Source organism: Vulpes lagopus, chromosome 23 (assembly GCF_018345385.1).
Source record: "Vulpes lagopus strain Blue_001 chromosome 23, ASM1834538v1, whole genome shotgun sequence".
NCBI classification, from domain to species: domain Eukaryota; kingdom Metazoa; phylum Chordata; class Mammalia; order Carnivora; family Canidae; genus Vulpes; species Vulpes lagopus.
Genome location: NC_054846.1, coordinates 25,666,426 through 25,681,486, shown reverse-complemented (window position 1 = coordinate 25,681,486; position 15,061 = coordinate 25,666,426). Strand labels below are relative to the sequence as shown.

General features: G+C 36.1%; 1 protein-coding gene and 1 long non-coding RNA gene across 14 annotated transcripts in view; one reads left to right on the top strand and one right to left on the bottom strand.

Moving 5' to 3' along the window:
• The window catches only part of LOC121480962, a 42,399-nt gene extending 37,811 nt beyond the window's left edge, over window positions 1-4,588 (top strand). The window contains exon 4 of the long non-coding RNA XR_005985164.1: window positions 4,530-4,588. This is a non-coding gene — a long non-coding RNA (uncharacterized LOC121480962). The remainder of the gene's footprint in view (window positions 1-4,529) is intronic.
• The window catches only part of ANKS1B (ankyrin repeat and sterile alpha motif domain containing 1B), a 1,017,748-nt gene that overhangs the window by 444,088 nt on the left and 558,599 nt on the right, over window positions 1-15,061 (bottom strand). For all 13 annotated transcript variants that reach the window (XM_041737915.1, XM_041737908.1, XM_041737909.1 and 10 more), the window contains exon 13: window positions 1,895-2,484. In XM_041737915.1, coding sequence (XP_041593849.1) covers window positions 1,895-2,484 — 590 coding nt within the window. The remainder of the gene's footprint in view (window positions 1-1,894; window positions 2,485-15,061) is intronic.

Here is a 15,061-nt window from a genome sequence, read left to right as displayed (position 1 = left end):
CATCCTTTCTTTATATTTCTTAAGATGAACTTTGTTTGGGTCAATAAGTTAGGAAACGTATATTCTTTAAACTCAGTAGGAGATGGGGCTGAAGGTAAATTTATGTGAACATGTCCATTCTCTCAGGCATTCTTCCTTTTCTGAGAACATGCCTCTCTCTGACTAGTGAAGGGGGGGCTTTAGTCTATGGGTATGGCCATGAGAGCCAAGTTCTTACTAAATAGTTCGACCAGCCACAGGCTGATTTGTGACACGTAATGGCAAGAATCCAGGCATGAGGAAACACCTTAATTCTAAGAGATAGGCTAAATGTTAATTAATCTTGCTGCATTCAAAAAAGGATTATGCTATTCATGGAGCTAATAAATATAAGAAATGGAGAGACTTGAATTGACTATCAATCTAGTAGTATGGTATTTATAGGAAGATATGACTATCCAAGCTTTAGCCATTTATGATTTAATCCTCCCCGCCCTCCATCTTCCTAGCAACCTGTGTAAGACAGCAGGTTTCAGAGAGGACAATAAGCATTGCTTAAATGTCCCATTTTGTTCACCCTGAAACAGATGCAGGGAGATTTTTTATTTTAAGATTTTATTTATTCATGTGAGACAAAGAGAGCGAGAGAGAGGCAGAGACACAAGCAGAGAGAGAAGCAGGCTCCAGGCAGGGAGCCCGATGTGGGACTCGATCCCAGGATTCCAGGATCATGCCCTGGGCCAACGGCAGGCGCTCAACCACTGAGCCACCCAGGCATTCCAGATGCAGGGAGATTAAGTGATTTTCCCAAATAGCTCAATTCAGAATGTCAATATCAGACATTTCTAGTTCTCAGAATACTATAGTGACCTTTTATGCTTCAATACCCAATCCCACTGGCACAGTTTTTTGAGGGAGAAAATGTAACATGTTAGAATGAAAGACTAAGGGAGAGTGTGGTCCATTCTCCGAAGAAATTCAAAAGGCAAAAAAAAAAAAAAAATCAAAAGGCAAGGAACTTCATTATTTTATGATGTGGTCCTCCTTAACGACAAAGGATGATATTTCATAACTTTGCAAGGGCACTTACTTTCTGAGTAATTCTATAAAATGGAAGACTTTATCTTTAAGTAGAGCTTAAATGATATATGACCTCAACATATTTTTCTTTAATGTCTCTTTGATAATTGTATAAAGGAAATAATAAGTAATTTGGGTTTATTGTATGACACTTGTAGAAAAGCCAGGACTATTTTTTTTCTTTCTTTTTTTAGAGAGAGAGCATGAGCAGTGGAGGAGGGGTAGAGAGAGAACCCTAGGCAGGCTACATGCCCAGCACTGAGCATGATGTGGGGCATAATCTCACAACCCTGAGATCATGACCTGAGCCAAAATAGGGAGTTAGACATTTAACCAACTGAGCCATCTAGGGCACCCCAAGCCAGGACTATTCAGTTTACCATTAAGCGTAAGATTATAAGAACTTTTCTGAAAATACAAGATACTTTAGAGACAGAAGACGAGCTAACAAAGAATTTAGCAACTAGCAAAATGATACAGAGCTGCAGAAATAAGAATATTTTTCTCAATTTGTCAGCTGCAGTGCTTGGTAGGACATAAAGTGAACATTTCTCTTGTACCTCATAGCTAGTTATTACTTCTGCTTGATATCAATTTCTATGGAAACAATAGATTTCTCCACATGTGTGGAATTGTGTTTGTTTTTACACGGCTGTGAAATTATCATGTATCACCCCTAGAATCTTGCCCTTTCACTTGGAACTGTACGTGTCTCTTAAATCCTTTTTTTTTTTTTTTTGCCTCTGAAAGACTTTAAAGAACTGAAAACCCTTCCCTCAAACCTCCCTTGCTCCAAAGTCTTTATAAAAAAAACAACAAGAACAACAAGTCTTACTTCTTCCCATTCAGAAGTGAAGGATGGTGTTCTTTCAGAATTCCCTTTAGAACTATGTTCAGCAGTTGAAGATTCACTCCAGTTAACTCTTGATGTTTTCTCAGTCGAAGGGTATGCAATGAGATCAGAATCCGATTTAGACACATTTTTTGATAAATGCATGTCAATCAGGGCTTTTGGCAATGACCTTATTCTCCCCAAGGTACAGGCCCTCTCCACAAATCCTCCTGTGTTCACAATCCATTGGTCCCCATTCCGGGATCCACTCCTAGTTGTTCTTGTGCCAACAATGGTATGGTTTTCAAGTTGGTTGCTTTTTTTGTGAAAAATCGTCCTACTGACCACTTTGGGTTTAATTTTCTTTACTAAGGTTTCTGAGTTATTTGCTATTGGAGACTTCTTGAAAGGCAAAGGACTATTTGCCAAACTGACTTCATCTTGTCCCACTTCACGTTCATCTCTTTTCCCATAGAGGTGAAATGGATTTTCAGGGGACTCACAGGCTGGAGAGGATCCATGGAGAAGGCCTGCAAATTGTCCAGGATCATATTCTTTTGGAGGATCGCTCTCCTCCTGTTGAGAAGGGTCATCTGCAAAAGAGAGGAAGGACATCAGGATGATTGTTTATAAGGACTCCAAAAGCCCTGATACAATAGCAGTGCCTTTTCAAACTTGTGCAATATCCAGACATTTCATCTGTTGGCACAATGATATCCTCACTTTATGAAACACCCTACAGTACCATTTATAAAATGAATTTGTGTGTGTTCATGTGTGTGTATGAACCAGATCTTCCTGACATACCTCAGGGTACATTTCAAAAATATGAATTAGGTATTAATTGAGTAATTGTATACTGTTCTTCCTTGTCCCCAGAGCACATATTATATATTGAATAACAAAATTGGGTTTTCTTAAACTGAAATACCCATGTCCAAACCTTCACAATAAAAGAATCTTTGTGCAGTAGGACATCAGGCAGGTAAATCAAGATCATACATAATGACATCCCTTTGCCTTTCTCCCAGCAAATAAATTCAGAAATAAAATCTTGAAAAGAAGTATAAATAGAAGTAATTTAAGGTTTAGATTAAGAAGTAATTTAATAATATTGATAATATTTCTTTAAATATAAAGAATAATTCTATAAATTATATAATTTAGACAAAAAGGATTTGTTCAGGCTTAACATAGGCAAACAATGCAATCCATAATATCACTAAAAAGTGAGACTCTTTTACAAGAAACAAATGTTGAGCTATTAACACAAAGCTATCTTTTTCTTTCTTCTCTGAAATACCATTAGTTATTTTTTGATTTCTTCAGATCTTTGAAAGTGTAATGCAGAAAAGGAAGAATTTATTGCTTTGTAATTTGTCCTAGGATAAAACATAAATGTTCTCTGAGACTTAAAATATACCATGCTTTTTTATGAACTAATTTGTCTTTTAAAGATATACTATGTAAAACCCTGGCCAAAGAACTTTGCAAAGGAAGTCAGTATACTTTTTTGATCTGCCACAATCATAAGTTAAATTACCTGATAAACTCATAACCCAATCTTGTGAAAGAGTAAAAAATAGCCAATGTGGTGGATAATAACAACAAATTCAAAGTTGATTTGCTGACTTACACTTTAAGTATGTTGATTATTACTATGAATCCTAAACACTAAAGTTTTCATAAATTAACAAGTAACATTTAACACGTATGTGCTATTTAATAGGCACTAAATTAGGGGTTACATTTACAAGATCTCATTTGATCTGCATAACAATCCTGTGAAATGATTAATAATAATTATTGTTATATGATAGAAAGATATAGCCAGAATATTGTATTTACATATTTAAACAAATTGGCAACCATAATAAGTCTCAATAGATATTTGGCCAGAGGATGCTACACACAAATCAATTTTCTTTCTTGCAGTTTGATCCCAATTCCCTATTTCTCCCTAGGAGCTGATTGAGGCAGGTTTTTTGCATATCACTAGACCCTAACTGTTTGGATTTCCAAGCAGAAGATGTCCCCTTGCTCCAACCTTGTCATAATGATATCTGGAGATGGAAGAAAGAAGAGTGCTGGGAAGAGAGGTCCAAAAGACAACAATCTAAAGGAGGAACATTCTGTGCCCACCAAGGACTATAATAATCTCTCTGTCTTCCCACAAAAACTGCATCCCCTTCGAGTGTAGCAACACTATGCCCTTGATAATAACTCTTCTGTCCTTCCCTCATGACAGAGGCTCTTTTAGGGGTACAATAGTGAGTGGAGAGTGAGTGAAGGTAGCTCTGAACTCTCTCTAAAGCTAGAGTTTATGGCCCATGATATCCATTTTTTGCAAGTAAAAAATGAATACTTAAACACCTTAAGTTGCTGAAGTTTCTCTAGCTGGTAAACGGTTGAGATTCAAACTAAAATCTATCAGATTCCCATACCCACTGGCCTGGAAAATATATTACTATTTAGATAAAAGAACAAGTTAGGGTTCAAAGACAAGCAAGTATATTCTTTGTGGGAGGGGCATGTTTCTTCTGTTTATGACTGTTCCTGGAATTTGGGATAAATGAACTAAAAAAGGCTTTTTTTGGGGTTTCTGTTTTGTTTTGTTTTGTTTTTGCCTCCACGGAAGCAAGAGGATACCAAGAGGAAATGAAACCTGGCATTCTGTTCCAACGTATTTTTTCTTTTTTCTTCCCATGCTACTTGGATCCATAATGCTTTACAACATAACAAGTTGATATGGATGACAGTAATGGGTAAGTAATGTAAAAAGAAAGAGGAATTAAAAAATAAGGAAGTTTCGAATTTTACTTTGAATGTTGCTAAAGAAGGCTAAAGCGTTTCATTATGAAAAGAAAATAGAAAATAATCAGCCTATTTTCATGAAAAAGATTCTGTAAATCTCAGTCAAGAGGTTTTTGACCATAATCATGATAAATGAGAGTTTTAGTGGCATAATGTTATTTAAGTTTTCTGTGAATATTGTTATTAGGTTATCATCCCCTCAGTGGTTTCACTAAAATGACTATAATCACAACCTCAAAATGCTTTATATTGTCCAAGTCCTCTAGTGATAAGCAGTCACTTCCCTAAGTAATAGAAAATTTAGTTATTAGCATATAAGCTTTGTCTTTTGAATAATAGTTCTTAGCATCATGATAGTTGTTAAGTTGTCAAAAGCAACTATTGCTTATTTCAGTGGCCAAACTCTAAGGATTACTCAAATCAAAGAGAATGTGAAGTCGATATAAAACCTCCTGAGATGCTTGTTTGGTGGATTGATGGCAAGTTATGGCCACAATATGCAAGGATTCCCTGTAACCACACCCTGCTCTGTATCCATCCCTCCCATGGAACTCTAGGTTTGGCCATTTGTCTTGCTTTGGCCACTGGGATAATTACAAACATATAAGCAGAGACTTGAAAAGCACTTGTGCACTTGCTGCTGTTGCAAACTTGCTGCCACGTGAATAAGCCCAGATTTGCCTGAGAGATGATGAAACACATTACCCAACTGTTTGAAATTGTAGGTTTTATTATTTTTCAGGTATGATGAGGCTAACAGATGAGGAGATAATTGCCATTGAAAAGGTAAATTCTTAGAGATTCCAAGAGGAGGGAGGATGCTATGCCCTGGGGCAAGAGACTTGGGGGAACACCAGGGTTAGTTAGGAGACAGAATGAGTGAGGGAAGAGGTGGGCCAGAGCCTTTATTGTGATTTCAATGTGAAAGAATGGATGAAACAAGGTAATCAAATTGAGGATTGGCTAATTTGAATCATTTTAACAGCTTCTAGAGCATAGGGATTATCCCTAGTTGTCTGATACCTCGTCCTGCTGTGATTAGACCAGGTGAAAGGTGGCTCACAGTGTGAGAGCCTAATAAAGGTAGTGCTTAGGGTATGGCTCTGGATTGATTGGTTTGCATATGAAATCAAAGGTATGTTTACTTATCCCTAAGATTTAGGTAGCCCTGGGAGGGGCAGTTTCTCCAGGGTCAGAAAGGTCCCAAGATGTTAAAGAATCAAAAACAAAAAACAAAACAAGACAAACCTAAAGGAAAAAGGCATGGTTAACACACCAGCCATCTCTGTCACCTTAGACAATAGCCAACCTTCTGACATTTGAGTGAGGTCTTCCATGACCTACCTACCAATCCCAGGCCAATAAGCCAACTGACCACAGATGAATGAGAAAACCTAGCCAATCTTCGCTTAGGCTGGCCCAAACCAGAAGAAAACATCCGGAATCATGAGCTATATAAATGGCTATAATTTTAAGTCATAAGGTTTTGGAGTGGTCTGATATTCCATAATAAATAAATGATTCAGCCTGTATGCAGTGTTCAAAGAAGAATTATACTTTGTTCAAAATACATTCTGGCAATGTTTATATTTTCACTTCTGCAAACAAAGATAGTAATAGTAAACACCTGTCAGTGTTGTGAAGACTTAATAAATATAAGTAAAGCAGTTAGAACAATGCCAGTGGCATAGAACACATTAAATATGTTTCTGTTATTACAACAATTTTTAATCTAAAGGGTTTCATTTACAAATAAATGTAGTAGTGATTGGTATGAGATATTCAGTGAAGATTGTTGTTTTGACATGGTAAATATATGAGATTTACTCCTTTGTTTCTGCTTGTATATTTTAAAAATATATTTTGGAAAGAATTCTTGAACTTTTACTGTTTCTTTATACGTAACTAAGGCAAAGTATATAGATTAAACTGTTTTCATAACTTGTCTCATTTAATTTCACACTTCTCTTTTGATAAGTGGATATTTCATGCCAAGGTACAGAGCTAAATATGTGTGAATTCCAATCTGATAGTTACTCAAAGCATCATTAGCATTTCAAAGAAATGTCAGAGAAAGTATCCAATAAATAAGCAGTTCAATCTTTTTGCTCATCTTTGCCCCTGATCTTTATCACATAAATACCTGAATAACAAAAACTTCCAAATTTCATGTCAAGATAAAAACAAATTATGGAAAAATGAATGATTTCTTCTTGTATTATAAATCATAAGTTTTGTCTATTGGGCCATTTTGTTCCTCATAGAAAATAAAAATTTTCTCCATTTCTAAGGATTTGAGCACTGATGGTGATATTAGTAGAAATTCTGTGGTGTTGGTTGTTATTTTTTCTCTCTTGTTTGTGATTTTATTTATTGGGGTCCTTTCTCTTTTTGATAAATCTGGCTGGAGGTTTATCAATTTTATTAATTTTTCAAAGAACCAGCTCCTGTCTTCCTTGATCTGTTGTTTTTTAGTTTCTATACCATTTATTTTAGCTCTAATCTTTATTATTTCCTTCCTTCTGCTGGCTTTAGGCTTCATTTGTTTGTTTGTTTGTTTTTTTTTTTCTAGCTCTTTTAGATGTTAAGGTTAGATTGCTTATTTGAGATTTTTCTCATTTCTTGAGGTTGGCCTGTATTGCTATATACTTCCCTCTTAGGACTGCTTTTGCTGCATCCCACAGGATTTGGACCATTGAGTTTTCATTTTCATTTGTTTCCATGTATTTTTATTATTTCTTCTTTGATTTCCTAGTTGATCCACTCATTGTTTAGTAGCATATTGTTTAACTTCCATATATTTGTGATCTTTCCAAAATTTTTCTTGTGGTTGACTTCTAGTCTCATATCATTACAGTCAGAAAAGGTGCATTGTATAATTTCAATCTTTTTTATTTGTTGAGGCCTCTTTTGTGACTTTATATGTGATCTACCTTGGAGAATTGTCCATGTACACTTGAAAGAAATGTGTATTCTGGGTTTTAATGGAATGTTCTAAATGTATCTATTAAGTCCACCAGGTCTAGTATGTCATTCATGAAAAAGAAAAGCAAAGTTGGTGGTATCACAATTCCAGACTTCAAGTTATATTACAAAGCAGTAGTGATCAAAACAGTATGGTACAGGCACAAAAGTAGACACATAGATCAATAGGACAGAATAGGAAACACAGAAATGAACCCACTACTATATGGTCAATTAATCTTCAACAAAGCAAGAGAGAATATCCCGTGGGGATGAGACAGTCTCTTCAACAAATGATATTAGGAAAACTGGACAAAAACATGCAAAAGAATGAAACTGGACCACTTTCTTACACCACACACAAAAGTAAACTCAAAATCGATTAAAGGCCTACATGTGAGACCTGAAACCATAAAAATCGTAGAGAAGAACACAGGCAGTAAACTCTTTGACACTGGCCACCGGAACTTCTTTTTAGATATGTCTTTTGAAGCAAGAGAAAAATAGGCAGTGGGGCAGCCCCGGTGGCGCAGTGGTTTAGCGCCGCCTGTAGACCAGGGTGTGATCCTGGAGACCCAGGATCGAGTCCCACGTCGGGCTCCCGCATGGAGCCTGCTTCTCCCTCTGCCTGTGTCTCTGCCTCTCTCTCTCTCTCTCTATGTCTCTCATGAATAAATAAATAAAATCTTAAAAAAAAGAAGCAAAAATAAACTATTGGGTCTACATCAAAATAAAAAGGAAGCAATCAACAAAACTAAAAAGCAGCCTATGGAATAGGAGAAAATATTTGCAAATGATATATACAATAAAAATTTAGTATCCAAAATATATAAAGAACTTATAAAACTTAACACCTGCCAAAATGAATAATCCAACTAAAAAAAGGGCAAAAGAATTGAATAGATACTTTTCGAAAGAGGACATACAGATGGCCAACCAACACATGAAAAGATGTTCAATATCACTGATCATCAGGGAAATACAAATCAAAACTGCAATGAGATATCACCTCATACCTGTCAGAATGGCTAAAACCAGCAACACAAGAAACAACAGGTGTCGATGAGGATGTGGAGAAAAAAGGAACTGTCTTGCACTGTTGTGGGAATGCAAACTGGTACAGGCACTGTGGAAAACATTATGGGGTTTCCTTAAAAAGTTAAAAATAGAACTACCCTATTATCCAGAAATTGCACCACTAGGTATTTACCCAAAGAATACAAAAATACTAATTCAAAAGGATACATGTACCCCAATGTTTATAGCAGATTATCTATAATAGCCAAATTATGGAAATAGCCCAAGTGTCCATTGACTGATGAATAAAGATGTGAGATACACACACACACACACACACACACACACACACATACACACTGGAATATTACTCAGCCATAAAAAAGAGTAAAATCTTGCCATTTGCAATAACATGGGTGGAGCTAGAGAGTCTTATAAGTGGAATAAGTCAGAGAAAGACAAACACCATATGATTTCATTCATGTGGAATTTAAGAAATAAAACAAATGAGCAAAGGGGATAAAAGAAGAGAGAGAGGCAAACCAAGAAACAGACTCTTAACTATAGAGAACAAATTGATGGTAACCAGAAGGGAGGGGGGTAGGGGAGGATGGGTTAAATAGGTGATGAGGATTAAGGAGTACACTTATGATGAGCACTGGGTGTTGCATGGAAGTGTTGAATCACTATATTGTATACCTGAAACTAATATTATATTGTATGCTAATTAGAATTTAAATAAAAATATATAATAATGGGGTATGCCTGGGTGACTTAGTCAGTTAAGTGTCTGACTCTTGATTTCAGCTCAGGTCACAATCTCAGGGTCATGGGAGTCAGGCTCCATGTTCAGTGGGGGTCTGCTTGAGATTTTTTTTCTCTCCCTTCGCCTCTACCCTCTCTCTCTACCTGCTCTCTCTCTCTCTCACTCAAATAAATGAACAGATTTTAAAAATATACACTAATGAAAGAATAAAATGAACAAATGATAGCAACAAACAAAAAAACCACCTATAGGTGGTATCTTCAAATAAAGCAGGTATCAAAGAATCCCTGTGGTCCTGGAAAATGGAGGGCAAAACCAAATCAGGTGATAGCAGCAAGATCCAGGTCTGGCCATGAAATTGCCATTAGATCCTGATTACTGAAAGGAGAGGGCCCAGTACTAAGCCAGGTACTAAGCAATAGACTCTGAGAACAACCAGCAGAGCTTGAAAAAATTCTGCAAAAAGACAAAGGAGGCAGCTTAAGCTCTTGAGAATCTTAGGAATATCAAATAAAGACATGCTTTTAATAGAGCTAGAGATTTAATCTGAAGAAAGACTTTCAGGGGCAGAATCCAAATTGAACAGGGTGAAAACATCAGAGACCACAAGGAGAAAAAACATTATATGTAAGGGGGAAGTGGGAAGGGCATGGGAGGCAGCAGTCCAGAGAAGGGAAACTTCTGTTCCTGAAAATGAATGTTTAAGAGCAAATGAAAACACATGAAAAATGAGGGAAAGTGAGATAGCTGGCATCCATACCTTCAGTGGAGAATGGGGGTTTGCAGTGATCCAGAGTTGAGATCAGGGGGCTCAAGCAGGTTAATGGTCGTGTCTATTTTTAGGGCAACTCAGCATGGCATGTTGGGGTCCATGCAGGGTTAGGAGGGTATCCACATATGGAGTAGCCCAGTATGGAGTGTTAGGGTCCAGGAGGCGGTAGGAAGGGAATCTATGGAGGGGCGTGGCCTAGCAGAAGGAGTCAGCAAAGCAAGGAAGATATCCCTGCAGAGGGGGTATCTAGCAAGGGGTGTCAAAACCCAAACAGGGCAAGGAAAGTGTCCGTCCAGAAGAGAAACGTGTATGTGCATGGGGTGGCCTGGCATGGGATGTCGAAACTCGGTCAGGGAAAGGAGCATTTCCATGTGTGAAAATGACCTACTATAAGGTGCAGCCCAAGGAGGACGAGCAGGGTGTTTACACAAAGAGATAAACTGGCATGGAGAATCAAATTTCAGTCAAGGTGAGAAAGATGTCTGAGTGGGGAGGAAGTGGACCTAGGAGATTGGTTACTTACTGAGGGGTTGATCAAATAAGCAACTACATTAAGGACAATGGGAGCCAGATTTCTCACTAAACTGTTTAAGGGAGAATTTTTAGATATGCGGAAGAAGAAAGCTAGAGTGAACCTTGCGATGTTGGATTGGAATTGGAGATACCAGTTTCTTTCAAGATATATAGATAAAGATAAATGTAAATATGTATCTGTGTATGTATGTATTTACACATATATATTACCTACCTCTGTCAACCAAGAAGGCTGGGAAATCGAAATCCCAGTAGCACTAATAAAGACTATATTTGGCTTCTAAATATATTTTCCACTCAAATGAACAATGATCCATTGAGAGATTACTGGTATCAGGGACAGGGCAGGGAAGGCACTAGATGAACGTGAAGCACCTTGTGCCAGAAAGCAAAGAAGTACTCAGGGTGATGAGGCATGTTAGGAGGATAGAGAAGCCAGCTTGATGGGCTCCAACTGGTTAAACTGAGGAATATTTTAGGAACAAAATAAATAATGACAGCTAATGAGTTATAACCCATCGAATAAAATAGGAACACATGAGCCCATAAAAATATATAAATAATGATATAAAAGTTTGATTAGGAATGGGAAATTTAAATAATTTCAAATGACGTCCCTGTAAAATACTTATTAATTACAAAGTGAAAAAAAGTAACTCTACAGTGAAGCATTATGGGAGGCACTATCTTAATCAAATGATCAAGGTGAACATCACCAGTAATACAACAAATAAAAATCTTGTTCCACTTGATAGGATGTAATGAGAAAAACACAGAGTCACTTCTGGATTTTCCTGCCAAAGATGCACAACTAAAATCTACTCATGCAGAAATAGCAGATAAAACTAACTTGAGAGATATTCCACAAAATAACTGCTCTGTGGTCTTCAAAAGTGTCTTGAATGTCAAGGAAAGTCAGAGGAACTCTTCAGATGGAAGGAGACTACAGAGACATTACAACTAAATGCAATGTGGGATGCTGAATTACACTCTTCTTATCACAAAAATTGTTACAGGAGAAAGTAGGAAAACTTTTTTGAGGTTTGAGGAATAGATGGTAGTAATGAATTAATGTTATTTTCTGATTTGGTTCTGTTCTGGTTGTGCAAGAATGTATTTGCTTATAGACAACCAGCAAGTATGTCCTAGTGTGGTGTAGGAAATGCCACACTAGAGTAGAGTATCTCGCTAAGTGTTGTCCAGGGATGCTTGGGGTCCCCACCATATTCTCAGGGGTCCCAATAAGGTCAAAATAATTTTCAGACTAATACTAAAACATTTGTTTGCCTTTTCCACTCATTATCTCGTGAGTGTGCAGTAGAGTTGTTTAGAGGCTACCTGATGTATCTCTCCACAGTGGAAATGGGTGATGACTCTTCAGGTCTCACTGTAGGAATTGGCACACCATCACTTCTCACATCCACTGACAGGATAAGTTATGTGTGTAAACCAAAAGTCAATGGAGTGGGCATGTGAATGTACTGCACTCCAGCGTAACATGGTGGGAGAGGGAGGGGAGAATTGAGAGTAGTGATCACATCTACCACAGAATCTTTCCAGTGTTTCTCTTTTTAAAAATGATACTTTCTCTAATTTTTGGAAAGATACCATTTATTAAGTATGTTCTTTTGTATTCCAACTTTACTGAGAATTTTAAAGATGATTGAATATTGACTTTATATCAAATGGTTTTCTTCACCTATTGAGTTGATTATGTAGTTGTCCTCCTCTAATTCATTGATGCGAATAACATGTTTTCTTTTTTTTTTTTTTATAATAACATGTTTTCTTATGTCACACACACTGGATGTTAATGGTCATAATGGATTTTCCTTTGAGGCCCACTTGATTTGGTTTGCTAGTACTCTGTTTAGGATTTTTGTATCTATGTTCATGAATGAAATATGCCTTTAATCTTTCCTTTCTTCTACCATCTAGTTTTGATATGAATCTGACTAGTGTCATAGAATTAGTTGGGGAAAATCCCCACTTCTTCAATTTTCCATGGCAGTTTGTATAAGAATAAAATGGTCTGTTTCACAACAGCTATATTTAATTTACCTTTAAAATAATCTGGACTCAACATATTATTTGTGGAAAGATTTCTAATTATTCAATTTCTCTAATAGCTATAGGACTATTTGGGGTTTCTATATCTTTTTGAAGTTTTGGCAGGTTATAATTATCTAGAATTTATCTAACTTTCCCAGTTTTAAAATTTGTTGGCACAAAGTGGTTCATAATTTTTTCTTATTATCTTTTGAAACTTTTTATGTAACTGTAGCTATATTCTTTCTCATTCCTAATATAATTTGTTGGTACAGTCTCCCTTTTTTCTTTACTGTTCTTACTAGAAATTACATCTACTTTTAAGTGTATAAAATATTCTGCTCCTGATTTTGTTTATTAGTTTCTATTTCATTTATTTCTATTCTTTACTATTTCCCTTTTCCTACCTTTCTGGTTTTTTTTCTATAATTTCTTATAAAACTTATTAAATTTGCATTTAGCTCATTAGTCTTCAGTATTTCTTTTCTAATATAAGGATTTAAAATGTCTAAGTTCCACTTATGCTGTTTTCACCATGTTTGATATTTATATTCACATTTTTGTTTAAATATAAACATTTTTAAGTTAGAATTCGGTGTCTTAAATCATGTTTCATGAGTTATTTAGAAGTGTGTATTTATTTATTTATTTTAAAGATTTATTTATTTATTCAGAGAGAGCGAGAGAGAGGCAGAGACACAGGCAGAGGGAGAAGCAGGCTCCATGCAGGGACTCGATCCCGGATCTCCAGGATCACACCCCAGGCAGAGACACAGGCAGGAGGAGAAGCAGGCTCCCATGGGGAGCCTAATGCAGGACTCAATCCCAGACCCTGGGACCACACCCTGAGCTGAAGGCAGACACTCAACCACTGAGCCACCCAGGTGTCCCTGAATCTGAGTTTTTGACATGTATTGAAACTTGCTTGTAGCCAAGTTAAGATCAATTTTTATCAATGTTTTATGAGAATAACATGTATTCTCTAATTGGGTACCAAGATGTATGTATTTTACTAGATTAAGTTATATATTGAGCTGTTAAAATATTCATTAAATGAGGTATATTGAAATCTCCCAGTTTTAGTGGACTTAGGATTTTTCCTTCTACTTCTATTAAATATATGTATATGATGTATATCATATGTGTAATTTTAAAATGCATACATTTATTTAGAATTTTATATTTTCCCAGTGAATTGAACATTGTAATATTTCATAGTAAGTCTTTATATCCTGGAAAAACCTTTATTGTTAAAGTCTAGTTGGCTTGAAACTGATGTAGCTATACAACTTTCTTTGAGCTGGTATTTCTCAGGTAGAACTCCTTCCATCTCTACCTTCTCTGTGTGTGTGGGTGCGCCCTTAGCTAGAGATGTGTCTATTTTAAAGAGCATAAAGCCAGATTTTGTTTTCCTATATCCAAATAATCTCTTCCTTTTATTTGTTGAAATGAGAAAATTTATGTTGATTTTGGTAATTACATATTTTGATTTGTTCTACCACTTACATTTTGATATCCATTTATCTTTCATATTCTTTTTTTCACCTCTATTCCTTTTTTTGTTCTTTTTTCTCGTTACTATTTTTTTCTATGTTTTACAATTTTTATAATTTATTTTTATTCTCTTGGTGCTTTTAAAATTTTACCATACATCTTTTAAAAGATTTTATTTATTTATTCATGAGAGACACAGAGAGGGAGACAGAGACGTAGGCAGAGGGAGAATCAGGCTCCCTGCAGGGAGCCCAATGCGGGACTCAACCCCAGGACCCTGGGATCACAACCTGAGCTGAAGGCAAATGCTCAACCACTAAGCCACCCAGGTACCCCTTACCATACATTTTTAATTTATCAAAGTCTAAAGTTGAACAGTACCTTATCCATCTACTTCCTGAACAATTTTAAGATTTTAGATCACTTGGAATTTAATTACTTGTTCTCTAATAAATGTTGTCAGTGTTATACTCATTTTCTAACTTTTCCAAATCAGATGTTAATATTTTATTCAGACTATTTTTATGAATTTGCATATATGTTTAACATCGTATTCATTCACTCTTACTTCCTCAAAATGGCCTGAAATCATTTTCTTTCTTGAAGTATTTCTTGAGATTTTTCTTTTGGAAAAAAATGTCTTGATGGTAAGTGCTTTCAGTTTTTAACTAAATAACTTTTTATTGCACTTTAATTTATTAAAAATAAGATTTTTAGGGGCACCTGGGTGGCTCACTGGTTGATCATCTACCTTTGGCTC